The sequence below is a fragment of the Astyanax mexicanus genome, chromosome 12, assembly GCF_023375975.1.
Source record: "Astyanax mexicanus isolate ESR-SI-001 chromosome 12, AstMex3_surface, whole genome shotgun sequence".
Taxonomy (NCBI): domain Eukaryota; kingdom Metazoa; phylum Chordata; class Actinopteri; order Characiformes; family Acestrorhamphidae; genus Astyanax; species Astyanax mexicanus.
The window spans coordinates 1870065-1885812 of NC_064419.1; the positions used below are offsets into that span (position 1 = coordinate 1870065).

Here is a 15748-nt window from a genome sequence, read left to right on the forward strand (position 1 = left end):
TCTGCGTAATCCCATAAGTCATGTTAGAGTGTGATGTGTCCTGTAATATTACATAATCCCCTTCGTCCACATGCCTCTATCACTTTCAGTGATGGTTCTGCATCTCTCAGCTTGTCCAGAAATGCATGTTTAAAAAAGGGTTACCCACATGGGAAGCCTAAAACAGTTGTATAAGACATGCAGTGACTTCCTCACTGTCTTTTTTTTTTTGGCGGAGTTGCAGCACAACACTCACTGCATCTAAATATGTATCTATGCATGAAAACATTTGTGAACCTCTGCACTAATCTATGTGAAGACAGAGCAGTAGATGCAGACGCCCCAATATAATGGCGTATAAACTGCTGGAGAAGCTGCAGGGTCTGAACAGTTTGAAATCAAGCAAGATAATGAGTCTTCTGTTTCTGCTCAATCATGCATGTTTTCATTGATTCCACCTCTATGTCAGAATCCATTGCAGCTAATCTGTTTCTGACACCTGACAGAGCGTCTTTTCTTTGTATTCAAGTATGTTTTCTAGGCCAACCAAGCTAAATCAATGACCACGCTGGAATTCATTGAGGGATGTTCCATTTTTAAAGCTGTATTAGATCTTCAACAACTAATCAGCATTGTGTTTCGCCGCTGCTAAAACATTATTGACAACAAATCATGGTATGGATTAGCTTGCTTAATAACTGTTTTTGCATGTCCCATTAATGTCATGTGACTGAAAGTGGAAGAATACAGATTACAGTGAATGCAGAATAGGGTTGTGCATGAGCAAAAAGGGTGAAACACAAATACCCCCACAAAACTTTCTCAGCAGTAGCTAGTAACTCAAATGGGTAGCATGGGTAGTAAGTTCAACAGAACCAATATAACAGCCAGATTGTAACTTCAGTAATATAAATTTGGAAGAGTCTTAGGAAGGTTAAAGTCCCTAAGTTTTAATAAAAAATAAAATCGATATTTGGTGCCATATACTAATAATGTATCACAAACAAATTGATTCAATATATCATACAGTAATATTGATATTTTGTCCTATCCCTATTAATAACACAATGATAGTAACATGGATAGGAATATAAAGTTATTTATAAAACTTCCTGCGTCTCTGCTAGGTTTTTACTAAGCTTTGTTTGTAGTGTTCCTTTACTGGGTCAGCAAAAATACCATATTAGTGGGCAGTGCCATGGATTTGTTGCTATGCCCTGGATAAAAGTCCCTTGTTTAATGCTTCAGTCCCTTGTTCAACCCTGATGATTCCCATGTAACTCTCAACTTGAATGAAATTGTAAAAAGGGCTTTATGCACATTCCTAACAGCTTATAAGAAATCCATGTTCAAAGGTTTGCTTGTGCCAGATATTCAGTTTGGCATTAGAGTATTTAAGGTGCACTTATGTATTGGACAAGGTCAGGTTAAGACCAGATGTTACACTGCAAAGGCAGCAACAATAACAAAAGCCACTTTTGTTCAACACTTTGTTGGATAATGCAATTATTTTGCATGCATGCATTTATTATGTGATTGTAATTGTTTTTTATGCAATACAAGACGCATCGTATTATAAAGTGCATTTTATGCGACGGTAATAAAGAACAGGGGTGTCGCAATGTTTCTGTTCTAATGGGGAAGCTGGGGGGAAGCGACTAAGTAAACAAAACTGTAATTCTTAAAGAAACATTTTCTTTTAAAGTCAAACAAGTGCTGGATGTTAACCTACACAGATTTCTCTCCTGAAAACTGTTTTTTTTTTGGTTAAGTAAAGCGCTTTTATTTATTTTCAGTAAGCTTAGATTTCCGTTTTTTTTGCCGTGGTTAGCAGCAGGGGTAGCCACCATTAGCAGAGCTTAGCACTAGTAAACCTAGCCACCCAACAGCTCTATACTGAGGAACCATAGATTTTCTGGTAACCCAGGGCCCTCTCAGATAGTGATTCATTCCACGTAGCTTGTTTTAACACAGTAAACACGCAGACTAAAGTCCAATATACTCACCTCTAAACGACAAAAGAGCTAGCTCTGTGGTTAGCGGCTAATGCTGATACTGCTTCAGCCTCGGTGCTGGAGAAACTTTACTAAAACTCCTTTAAAACGCTGCTCTTCAGTGAAGTGGCTTTAATGCTGCTTATAATCTGACTGATACAGTTAATATATAAGGATTCTAAAGAGTTAGTATAAAGCGTTTAAAGCATTTTAAGTGTGCTTTATCGTGCAGAAAATATGGTACACAGTTCCAGAGCTCCATAGTACAGTAAGCTTCTGTTCTGAATGCAGAGTGGCAATGAAAAAACACCATTCTCTCCTGAACAGCCAGTGAAAGTATTAGAATGATTTTACGCTGTTATTGTAAGATAAAAATACAGCATCATTTTGATTCAATAAAAAAATCATGCTTTTTTGGGCTTTGTGAGTGCTGTCACTGAAGTATTCTGAAAGTACTTTGCACACTGTGTGTAGGTTGTGCTGACATTGTACCTACAAGCTCTTAAATGAGTTTCCACATTTTTTAAGGCACTACCTAGGGTACGTTAGGTGAATGACTGTTACAAAGGGTTTGGGAAGCATTCTCAGTTTTCAACTTTACGCCTCTTAGTTAATTGAGCCCCAGGTTGTTTTGTTTTGTCTGTGTTACACAGTGATAATTAAGTGTGCCTCACACATATTAGGACAGTGCTCTTGTAAAAGAGCTCAGCTTCCTGACAATTCTCCAGACAATTATTGCACTTTGAGTGAGAAAAGAACCGCTCTTTCTCAATACACACTCAGTAGACTGGCAATTAATGCATGCAGAGAGTCGAGACTAAAATAGTCAGATGAGAAAATATCCTGCTAATGTCTGAAGAGTAACAACATAAACAAAGGCACTGTGCACTACGCTGTGTGGAGCTTACACCATTTACGTAAAACACACAGAGTAAGTGTTTCACCTTGCTTTATAGACCTGCAGAACAGCATTGTTCGCCCCCTTAACGCACATAATGTGCAATGAGGCTTGGCATTTGCCCACTCATGATATTATATACCCAGAAGAGCATATAGATGGTTCTCATTTGTTTAGACAGCACATGAACTTCACTAATGGTTAAATCATTTCTAGAAGCTTTGTGAGAAGAAGAAGCTGAAGGAGCTTCTCAGTGTGTAAATCATAAGGAGGATCAAATTTCTACCTCTGCGTCAAACCTACGCCGTAGACTACGTGTAGCAAGCGAGAGTGTGCTATGCAGTGGAGCGCGTTTATACTTCTGCGTGCGCATATCAGTGACTCTGCATCACTCTGCAGTTTAATCCGGGAAGGCAGGAATGTGTGGGTGGGAACTACCGGGACTAGCTGCGGCTGTCCATTGAGGTGAACAGCGAGCTACAGCATGGGCTACACCGTGAGGTACACGGCAACACGTAGGCTACGGTGTAGGTTTGACGGGGAAGTATAAATTGGACTTAAGGCTCTGGTCACACAGCGAATGTCTTCATATCTGAAACAGTTGTTTTATCTTTAGGGACTTTAAATAGCAAAAAACACACTAAATCTTACATTTTAATTCCTGATTTAAAGTGTGTGTGTGAGAAACAAAGAAAGAGAGAGTGACGGAGCGAGTGTGTGAAGCAAATGAAAGTAGTGGATGGCTCAGTAGGTAGCTAGCTGGATTAGCGTTGATGCTAACTTGGCATGCAATAAACAGCATTATCATTAATAAGGTATCTGACTGAAGCGTGAAGCTAGACAAGGTGAGGCAAGATGATATAGGGCAGGGTGCTTGGGTGAAAATAAAGGAATCTGATTGGCTGAAAGAAGTGCAGGAAATAAGAAATCAAACAATATGCGTACATTTATCACTGTTTAATTGCACTAGGAGATCAAAATGCATGCCCGTTACTATAATGTGTACATGTTTGGCATGTTGTTAATTTGGGAAATTTGCTTGTCTTAAACTATATAAATTAATTTTTAATTTGTTGCCATTACACTCAAGACTATTTTTAATTTGCCAAATGAACAATCTGTTGCTGACAGATCCTATCGTCCCCATATCCTGCTGTTGTTCATTTTTACTTCTTTTCTGTCTTTTTTATTTTATTTAATGTTTGACAACAATCTGACTCCTTCCTAACGTCTCCTCCACATCAGATCAACTATTATTCTGTATACTGGATGAGTGAGTGTATGAGTGAGCATCTCTAACCTGGATGAGTCTGCCTTGTTCTGACTGGAGAGTGCTGATCTCCTGCCCGATGCTCCCCTGGCCCTGTCTCAGCGCATTGTACTCCATCTTCAGCTGGCTGGCGTGGGCCGACAGCTTGGCCACTTCCTCAGCCAGTTTGACCAGCAGGGCCCGGTCCTGACCCTTCACTGACTTCAGATCAGTGTCGTGGTCGGTGAGCGAGTGCAGCAGCGACGTCTGCACCCCCTCCAGCCGCAGGAAGTTGTTGTTGTAGTCGGGGCAGTTGGGGTCGATGAAGATGTTAACACGCGAGCCATCGCCCTTTTCCACCGTCACCAGGGCGTTGCCCTCGTCCTGATTGGTGCTGATGATGGGAGGAGCGTCAGGGCCGGAGGGCACCTGGTAGTGATTCATCAGAAGGATGGTACCGGTCACTGTGACAGCCAGTAAAACAGCAACAAAGAGCAGGATGGTGCACAGGAGGTAGCTACAGCTCATCCTCTGCGAGAGAGAAACAGAGAGACAAGAGACAGAGAAAATTGCTCAGAGTTTTGGAATGAACGTCTACGCCGCAAATCTGCAAATGCACTTTCCAGCTCTGAAATTGCAGGCTATAAAGAAACTTCATATAAATAAAACAGGGGTGGTTAAGCACAAAAAAAAAAACATTCACAAAAACGAAAGAGTAAGAAATAGGTTCTTTGTATCTTCCTCAGCATTAGGAAGCACATACCTAAAAAAAAATAAATAAATAAAAATCCCTGTTGCGCATAAACACAGACAGACATGGAAAAAAAGAACTGCATGTGGTTTGCTATTATGCGTCAGCTAAAGAATCCAACAAATTGGCTGCGCGGAACCCCTTCATTTTGATGAAATGATGTTTTTGAACACAGACAAAAAGCCAGTTTTGCTGGTGCTCGAGATCCAATTATCATAAAAAGACAGGCATAGTTCATTTCATAACAGAAACAACAACAGCGGCAGCATAATGCGCAAGACCAGTCATCTGCATACATATTTTAATGTGTAATTTAAAGGCATTCAGGATCCTGGGTTTTAATTGTCATTTATTTAAATTGCTCTCACGACTCTCGCCGGCTGATTTCAACACACTCATATACCATGAATAAGTGCAAACTGACTGTGTTGCAGTACAGATCGTGCGCAGGCGTGCAGTATTGTGCGTGCAGCAGGTACACGCTGGGAGAAATGGTAGGGGGTGGAGAGGGGTACTAGCTCAGTGTAGTTCAGTGAATGCTTTACACTGATTTCTGTGATTGCTCTGGGCCTGCGAGTAGTGGGCTGGAATAATAAACTACAGGAGGCGCTTTGTTTCTGCAGCTACTCTGTGGGACCGGAGAGGAAAAATCCCCACAGGGCGAGAGACCGAAGAATGAAGGAAGATACTGATACGAGCCCTGCAGCTCAATCCATTCAGGTTTGGTTAAGTGTCTGGAGTTGACAACTCTCTCCTCTGTGTAAGAACTAGACTGTGTACATATAGCAACAAAGGCGGCTATAGTGACAAATGAAGTGAATAAGAGTTGATGGGCAAACACTGAGGCTTAGGGAGCCACCACACCAAGAGGCCCTGCTTATCTTTTAGTGTTTTTTTTTCTTTTCTTCTTATTTTTCAGAGTGAGCTTGTTCCATGACTGTGATTTCCCCCCTGTAGTTTTACGACTGCCACTTCGATATTTCACTTCGCTGCGAACGCCACATTCCTGTACAATTGCTGGGTGCGTTTCGAACATTTTCATTGTCTTGCTTTCTTTATATATATGCCAGAGTGAGTCAATGCCCATGTGCTAGGGTGCTATTTGCGAACAGAATTAAACCACTGAGAGGTATGGCCTAACCACAGTAACAGGCTGGTACTTATGAATACAATGTGTCCCCTATGGAGGCTATTCATGAGGTGTTAAATCAACAGCCAGTACGTAATACAGACACACACACATTCACACACTGTAAAATAAAATTCAGGTGGCAAACCTTTCTCTACATCATTTAAATCATTTAAATATCCAATATGTCTACATCTATATATGCCATCCAACGGCTGCTAACACTGCTAACTCCCTGCTATAAATTTGCAATCGTTATGTTTATTCCCCCATCCATGAAAGAGATCATTATGCTTTAGGGGCTTGCAGGCTGAATTAATATTACCCTGTAGTGTAGCGGCTGTTTGCAGTGCACCCATAGAGCGAAACAAAGCATAGCATGAGCGCAGAACTTATTTTCCCACACCCTGCAGCATCCACTGCATGCACTGTCATATTTTCTTTAAAGATAATTAATGTGCACAAAAGACTCCAGTCCCCAGTTCTCACAAAACAGCACAAGAGAGCAGTTATAGATCAATTTGTTACAATAAAGGCAAAGCAACAACGTCTGCTGCCCACAGGAATTAGGTGGTATGATGTCTGGAGCTGCAAAAAAAAAAGCGACAAAGGCCGGCTTACGCTGATGTAGCAGCTGAAAGCAGGTGTGCTTATCTTGGATCAGATGTTTTGTCACCATATACAGGGGGTGTAATCGGATCACAAATTGGCATAGCTCGTCTGAAATTATTTGTGAACACAGCCAGCAGGCCTATAGCAGAAAATCTGGCAGCACACTGAGCTAGGCAGCGCCTATGTAGCCTCGGTAATCTTTATATACACTTGGAAAGAGTGAGGGCCTTCGAGGAGCTCTACTGGAAAACGCAAAAAGAGCAAGCAGCCACTTAAACACTCTGCTTAGCAAACCACAACCTGCATCTCAACCCAGGCACTGACCGTGGATAGCCCAGAGGGGTCCTCGCACCCTACCACTTCCCGATTCCTCTACCAACGAGGCAAGACGGTGGCCGCATAGATGGCACCTCTTGCCCTGGACAGTGACGGGTCAAGATCGGGAGGCCACGCTCGGCTGAGCGCGGACAATATTTGATAAGAGCTTTTATGTGTCGCCACTGAAGCGATGCCAGCAAGGCTGGAGGTGGGAGATGGGAAGTGTGTGTGTGTGTGTGTGTGTGAGAGAGTTGAGGGATGGTGTGGTGGTGAGGTGGGGTGGGTTGGGTATAGTGCAGGGGTTATGAGGGTAGCTTAAAACAAAAGCAAAATGACTTCTCCTCTTCTTCAGCTCGTCTTTCAGAGCTGTAGCACCCGCCGCGGACCGGCAATGATAGCAGGGAGGGCAGTCACGTTGTTGGGAGGTCAACCACGTTGACACACAGGAGATGACAGCAGCTGTGATTACTTATTTGAGGAGGTGAAGGTGAAGTGTCAGGTTCAGAGTGAGGAGAGTCACGTGGAGAAGTCGTGGTCTCTCACCTTGCTGCTGCTTTTTTTCATTTAAAGTTAAATAAAGCACAGGGGCACTTTGGAGAAACTGAAGGGTTATCAACTGAGAAGGTTTCTTTGTTGTGGTCGTCTTCAATTCTCTAGCCTCTCTATGTATATACGAGTCTCATGCAGCTATATCTTGTAAATGATTACAGGTGTGGCCTTCTGTCGCCACCAAGAGGACATAAAAATGCTTAAATAATAACTCTAAGGGTCAGCTTTTGGGAATGAATGTGAATCCTGGGATGATATATATCGTCTTTTGCGAATCGTCTTTAGCAACAAGTAAGGAGGGCTTGGAGTGAGAGCTTCAATCAATCCTGCCTTTTCAGATTTGTGGAGCAACACACTGTCCCAGTTTTGGCACAAATCAATATATTATAATAGTGTCATTATTCTTCACAATACCTATATGCACTTAACATGTTTGGGGACTTCAGTTGGCAACGAAATACTGTAGAATTATAGATAAGCATTGACTTAAAAGAATTTCACTGTAAATGAACAGTAAAATACTGGCAGCAGTATGGCAACATACTAAAGAGAAAATAACACTACTAGGCAAGATTTCACACTGATGGTGAGCTAGGGAAGGGGACACACACTCCGTAGAGTAAAGTCTACAGTACTCTCGGAGTACAATACTCAGAATGCACCACACACTGACATAACACCCATTCCCAATCACAGGACACCGTACACAGCACCTCCAGGAAGTGAATCACCTGAGTATTGAGATCAACTGTACAACTGTAAAGATCTATTTGTACACCCTCACTTCACACACACCCTTGCTAAGTATTGCATGTTCTTCTCTCAATAAAGCGTTATACAATTGTCTGTTTGCCTACCTGTTACGACCAGTTACCAGTATTGACCACTGGAGGTGGCCCAAAAGATTACTAGAGCCTTCTTTTTAACTGTAGAGGTGTCCTCAATAGACTTATCCTTTGAATCTGATATTGCATACAGTTAAAAAAAGTAGATCATTATATGCACACTTATAAAGTTAAATTCGATTCCAACCATCAACTTTTTTGAGGCATTTTATAAAAGTGAATGAATGTATTTGACTCAATCAACACTATAACTCTTTGAAGATAGATATACTGTAAGTGCAGGGTCAGGTTTCTCACTTCTATTACAATACCACAATGTCTAGGATTCAGGGGAGTCAAACTCACATTTCTTTCTCGACAAGCGCCTTTATTCCACTGTACTCTTACTGAATCCACTGAACAGGCAGTTCCACAGTGTATAGGCAATCTGAATGATGTTTTATACAGTGACTTTCTGAATGGGCTTGTATTGTGGGCCAGGGGTGCCGCTCAGTGTCCGACTGACCATTATATATTATATACAATCCTCTAGAAAAGATGATTTCGATGTAGGTAGATATTAAATCTGCACTGATATATATGCTGAATGGCGCACCTATAACTTGATAACCGCACTCAGGCGAAAGGCCGCCGCCTACATCCTATACTGCAGTGTGCTTACTCATACATTTCTATATCCTCGCAATACATATTTGAGAGAATAGAGAATGCATTGCAATATAGATCCACTATGCTCTATCTATGCTCTGCTATCACACAAGTGAAGGTTGCCCCTGACCTGTGAGAAGTCTGGGAGAGCGATGAAGCCTAGGGCCTCTCATATGACGGAAAGGAGACCTATCTTCCCCAGCCAGGGATTAGATCAAAACACTGATCCACCTGCTGGCTACATATGCTGCAGACATCACTGCAGCGATCTCATTTTATTATACACGAGCCAGAGAGGGTGCAGGGTTACGCTTCTCACCACATTCAGCAGGACTTGAGCTAAATCCAGGATTTAGCCAGCCTGGATTATTTCACCATGGATCTGATATCAGAAACCAAAAACACGACTGGATTTTCTTCACTTCCCACAAACACACACACACATAGCTTACATTACCAGAGTTGATTAATTCCTGATTCTGGATAATGGACTGGTGAAATGGTGTCTGCCTACACAACAGTTCAAACTATGACAAAATATGGATGGATGGATGGATGGATAGAAGATTGAACAGCTGGGTGGACTTTAATCTGAACAAAATAGATAGCTGGATAATGAGCAGATAATACTACTGTTTTCAAACAGAAAACAAACCGACCACATAGAATATCCCTTTTCACTGCATACAACAACAACAACGAAAGCTAAAAACCTTTTATCTGCTGGGGTTGGTTTCATCAGATGCCTTATCTGAAGATATAGCCTTTTTTCTGAGGTTATATTGAAAAGTTACTTTATTTATTTTAGTAATTCAATTAAAAAGGTAAAAACTCATATATTATATAGATGTATTACACACAGAGTGATCTATTTTAAGCATTTATTCCTTTTATAGTTGATTATTATGAAGCTTACAGCCAATGAAAACCCAAAAATCTGTGTCTTTTTTAATATTATGTACAACAAATTGGTATTGTTGTGTGCCAAGTCCTGCTGGAAAATGAAATGTGCTTCTTCATAAAAGTTGTCAGCAAGAGATTTTCCGGGAAAACTATGAGCTATGGAGTTTATATCCCTAATTACATAACACAGAAGACAAAAAACACGTAAAACTTTTGAGCTTCTCAGAAGATGAAAACTGACCTGCATGTTCACACTGTAAAGGTGCGTGAGCAGGACTTTGTGTAAAAGTAAGGTTGGAGTAAGGTTCATAATGTAAAAGTTGGGTTTGTGCACTGCTGTGTATCCATACGTGTGTGTGTAACATGTGTAGGTGTTGGCGTGTCACACCTGCATTGCAAAGATAGCAATGAACGTTCTGACAGTTGATTGTTTTCTAGGTTCTAATCAGTCAGTGGTGCACCTGTTTTTCTGTTGCCAAGATAGCAATACACCAGAAATTTACTCACACATACCTCATTTCCAAACCACCACGCCTATCACCATGGATACAGTATATTCACAAGCACTGTTGCTATTTAAATTACACAGGTGCAAGGCAAGGTGAAAAGTGAAAATAGACTGTTAATGGGGTTGCATTAGCAATGCACCTTGGTGTAAAAGTTCCACAACATTAAAAATTGCATTTGCTTTTTACTTCAGAACAAAATGTATTCGGTGTGAAACGGCCTTTTGTTCCAAAATTCCAAACAAAGCATCACTTAAAGACACCAGCCACACTCCTATACCTCAAAAAACCACACACAAATCTACACACAAACGTGGACAAGCTCCAGTTCCTCTGTAAATTAGACACCGTCAAGAGCCAAATCCCTGAAAGCAACGTCAGTCGCCCTGGATTAAGAGGTCTTCTATGCAATGCTGCTCGGCCCAGCATTACCCAGAGGTCTCCTATCAAAAAAAAGCACATAAATAGAAAGTGAGAAATCCCAACAAGTAGGTCTTAGTAATATGGGCAGAACAGATGCACAGGATTAGCCGTGATCTGGAAAATGGCTTTACAAATGCACAGTTTCCTCTTCCTCTGGCTCTCGTACTGCTTATACGAGACAGCTGAAAGAAGGAAGAGGTGCGGCACTGACTCAATAGCAGCTCAACCAAAGCTCACCGGAGCAGAAAATTCTATATAAATACACGTGCATAAACACACAAAACACACATACACACACACACACACACACACACACACATATGTATCAGGACACTAGGTGCTGTGTCAGAAAGTACAGCTTCATTAACTGGTTTCAGATGATAAATGATTACTTAAGAGAGCGCAGGGAGATCACGCTCATGCTTCAGGCTGTCAGAAGCACTCTGCTCCAGTTCTAACTGCCCTACAACTCCTCCACCCACACTGTTAACATGGCCTCGCTCGTATATAACCTTGCTCCCCGTATGTAGGGGACAACATACCTCGGGTTAGGCCACCATATACAACTTTGTATATCATTCCATTAAACTTAATCGAGCTTAGTCTCGATATATACATTTAAATACTTTGGAACAGTTTCACAAGTGCATAGTATATAAGTATATACATCTATAAACTTTAACATCTCAAGCCTTTAAGATAATATCCTAAAGCAGTATCTCAAGGAAAAAAGGATCAGCAACCGAGCTAGTAATGTAAAAACTGGCTCAGAAAGTGGGCTACAGAACCATCACCCCACAGAAAAAAGCTTTAATTTCATCTTTCTGTCCATCCTACAGAAGTCGCTGGTTTTAGTTCTTGTCTAATAAATTATATATAAATGCAGTTTATTTCAAACATTCAAATTCAAACTGAATTTTGCATTTTTTTTTTATATTAAAGCAGGATGAGATGATGCTGAAGCCACATCTAAAGTCTAAAACCATCTGTGCTAGTTGTGCTGTATGACAAGATAAAAAAAACTCACTTCCCAAACATAAGCTTGCATAAGCAAGCTATAAATAGGCTTGTAAAACAGCATCTCAACAGAACATTTTGACCCAAGCAAAGTCGTTTACTTACTACTTATATATTAAACTACATAAAATACAACTTAAAATACTTAATAAATGCATTCAATGGCAGATTCCAGCTCTGCACCAAAGAGAAGACTCTTTAGTAAGCTATGCTTAGAGTCACTTTTAGGACAAAATAGTGATTGTAGTTATTGTAGTAATAGTATTATTTTTATCCTATTATATCGTATCGAGACGTGGTGTCGAATATCAATATTTTCATTGAAACAAGGGAGCTCTAAAATCCCTAAGACTTGCCCCCAATTTAACTTTATTACTCAACTTGCAGAATATTGGTGGTAAAATTAGGTGAAACTGACACCAATAAATCCATAATTTTTGGTATTTGCTAATTTAGGAGTATTTTATCCTCTTTAGTAACTTAGAAGCTATGAAGTGTCGTAGGAAACTGGTTTGCAATACAATTCAATACAATTATTGCTAGCAATGTATCATAAAAATATTGCATCAAGAGATGCCCTGTGATTCACACCCCTCTTCAACACCAAGTTTACCTCGTTGCATAACAAAACCTGAAATAACCAAAAACTGAAGATTGACCTGAAGTCTAAGGAATTGAGAAACTTTGGAACAGCGAGAGAAAAGTGCAGCAGAAAACTACAAGTTGAAGGTTCAGTTACAGTAGCAACAGCACACTTTCTCAGTGTCAGGTGTAGCAGCTTATGATCCCTCGGCATGTAACAGCATAGCGCTTCATGCGAAGATATTTACTGATAATGTGTTAAGAGCGCGGCGAGCTTTCACAGCATCTTAGGGGAAATAAAAGGTTGTGGTTGTGTGGTGGGGAAATCAGCACTTCGCCGGCACCCTCTCGCTCAGGAAATTGTAGCCATCTGTGGCTGCTCACTTTCCGACATCACATTTTAATCATAGACCACCGCTGTGGACCACCTCACCTCTTACAGTTCAGAATGACTTGATGTTAAAGAACTTCTGCCAGGTGTGTATGCACGAGAGCTACTGTGGTTGTGTGTGGAAAACGTTTAAGTTGTTGCCGTTTTCATGTAAGTGGGTTCTTCAGCGGCCGGCGTTCTCTGGCATGTTTTATGTATTTGCGGGAAAGTAACCGGAATGAGTGTATGCAACTAAAGTGCGTACAACTGTTGAGTGCTGACATGATTTAGCCTCAGTGAGTGGCTCCACCGTGTGCCAGTGTGTGTGCACACATATATGTCTGTGTGTGTGTTTGTGAAAGAGAGAGAGAGAAAGAGAGAGAGAGAGGCCGCGTGTAAATCTACGGGCAATGGCAACAGTGACAGTGCCTACTCTCGGCAGGTTTCCCTGTCAGTGCACTCCAAGGACAGGCAGTGAAGTGTGCAGGCAGCGATTTGTCTTTTAGCCTGCACTGGGGCTGCAGAAAGCTTTGTCTGCAGGGCTGCTATATGTCACCATGCTCTCTCGCCCTCACTCTCTCTCTCTCTCTCTCTCTCTCTCTGCTCCCTCAGGACCAGCACACAGGACACAGCCCTGCTCCGCACCGTCTCACTCACCAGATCAAGGCACAGGAGGACAAGAGATTCCCTCATACACTCATGCACACACAAAATCACACATACACACACACACACACACACACACAATGCACTCTTTTGTACAACCTTGTGTAGCTCACAATCTAGACTAAAGGCACTTGAAAATAAGAGCTGGAAACACATATCATATTTTTCAGACTTTATGGTCAAAAAGTTACCAGATTATAAGGTGCACTTTAAATAAAATCTATTTTCTGGTCTATTTTCATACAAAAGTGCTCTGGATTATAAGGCACATTAGGTGACACTAGTAAGGATGCCTGCAACGAAGTCAGCAAGGGTTTCGCCATGTTTCCCTTCTAATGGGAGAGCTGGAGGAAGCGAATAAAGTAAACAAAACTGTAATTCTTTTCAATATTTTGTCTAAGGGTGAGTTTTCAGTGAAGTTTCTCCAGCAATAAGGCTGGAGAGTAAGCAGCAATAAGCAGCAATAAGCAGCATTAGCTTTAGCCGCTAACAGCGCTTAGCAGTGTTAGCCGGACATAAATGCCACCTGACAGTGCTAGACTGAGGAACCTTGAGTGTTCCGGTAGCCCAAGGCGCTATAAGCTAGCTGTTCGTCCCACGTAGCGTCCAAAGTTGGCTTAAAACAAGGGACACAATTTTTTTTTTAAAAGTGCAGTTTAAGTTTTACTTTAATTTTTTCTTTAAATCTGGTCTGAAACCGTCTCAAGTTTTCATTCAATTAAACATAACTAATTACACTTTTTAATAAAAGTATAGTTAGTCAGTGTTGTCTAAGCAATAAAGACCCCCACAATATGCTTAGAAATGTATACTGTGCATATAAATAACAATATTTATATAATATGATATAATGTCCACTCAGGCAGCAGAAAAACACACAAAGATCAGAGCACACACACACACACACACATACACTGTATACCAGTCAGTGAATAGAATTACTTTTTGACCCATGAAATTAGTAGATATTCAGTGTAGTATGAAAAGGTACTAATTACATTGACCATATTAGAGCAGCACTGTTTTAGTGTGTAGAAAAAAAAACTGAGAGCATGTAAATGAGTCTAGTGTATTTATTTAATTACCTTGATTAATATAATTAAGGCCTTGATGTTTCTGAGGTGAGTGGACAATTATTGTAAATCATGTAAAGGATATGGAATATTGGCTGAGAAGTTGTATAATTATAGTTTTGAGAAGGTTTTGAATAATAATAATTTATAAATGTATAATTTATAAAGATGTACACTTAGTACACGCATTGTAATTACTATTTTATGACACCATATAATCATATCTGACATTTTGATATTACTGAGAAAAAAAAACAGCCCAGTTATCGGCACAGTTTCTCAGTGACAGCAATACTGGACACTAAATCCAGTCTCCAGTCCTGGATCAGTCAGTATCAAGTAATTAAGGTATTGAATTATTGTAAATTGTATATATCGTCGCTGTCCAATGAAAAACATTTATCTCCAAAACAGTAACTTTACAGGAGAGAGGAAATACCTTGTGAACTTTCAATGGAAGTCAATGTAAAAAGAGTTTATTTCAGGTAATTTTGAAGAGTTTTTATTAGTCCGTTCATCAAGAAATTTTGGCACAGTGTGAGGGACCGTCTGTCTGTGCAAATTATGTAGTAAACTAAAAATCGACAAAAATGGAAAAAAGTGTTTTTCATAGGACAGCGACGATATGGACATGGTGTTTATTGTCATTGTGCTCAATATGTTTACCTGAACCCACCCTCAAATTCACTAATGGAGAGGGTGTTTTCTGGAAAAACGATCCTACCAAAGTATCACCAGGTATAGAAACAAAGATTGGACACAAGGTTCAAATTGGAAGTTCTCTGGTTTAAGGGTTGCTAATCTCAGGGTTGATAATGCTAATGCTAACTAATCATCACAATCTGTAACAGTGATATAGGCTGTATTCTTAACTTTATTTAATATGCATGTAATATGTAGTATGTGAGAATTGTGCATCGAACGAACTAAAGTAGTTAAGTAGCTCTGGATAAAAGCATCTGGCTAAATGACTGAATGTAAATTTGAAAAATGTTTGGCAACTTATTTTCTGATTATTTAGCTTGATGATATTTGTTCTTTCACAGATGTTGTGGGGGTGGGGGGGGGGTTGTTTTAAAGTACTTTATCTTTGCTGACATGCTAAACTTTTATAACTTGTAACCTGAATCTGGCAGCTGTTCTTTACTTTGTGCCCAAATCTGATGATGAATGGAAGAATAAAAATGCTTCAAAATGACTTAAAATCAAATCTGTTCACTGTGACTTCCACTGAAA

General features: G+C 40.4%; 1 protein-coding gene across 1 annotated transcript in view; it reads right to left on the minus strand.

Moving 5' to 3' along the window:
* Positions 1-15748, minus strand: part of fibcd1a (fibrinogen C domain containing 1a) — a 110541-nt gene that overhangs the window by 81427 nt on the left and 13366 nt on the right. The window contains exon 3 of the mRNA XM_049486224.1: positions 4172-4651. Coding sequence (XP_049342181.1) covers positions 4172-4651 — 480 coding nt within the window. The remainder of the gene's footprint in view (positions 1-4171; positions 4652-15748) is intronic.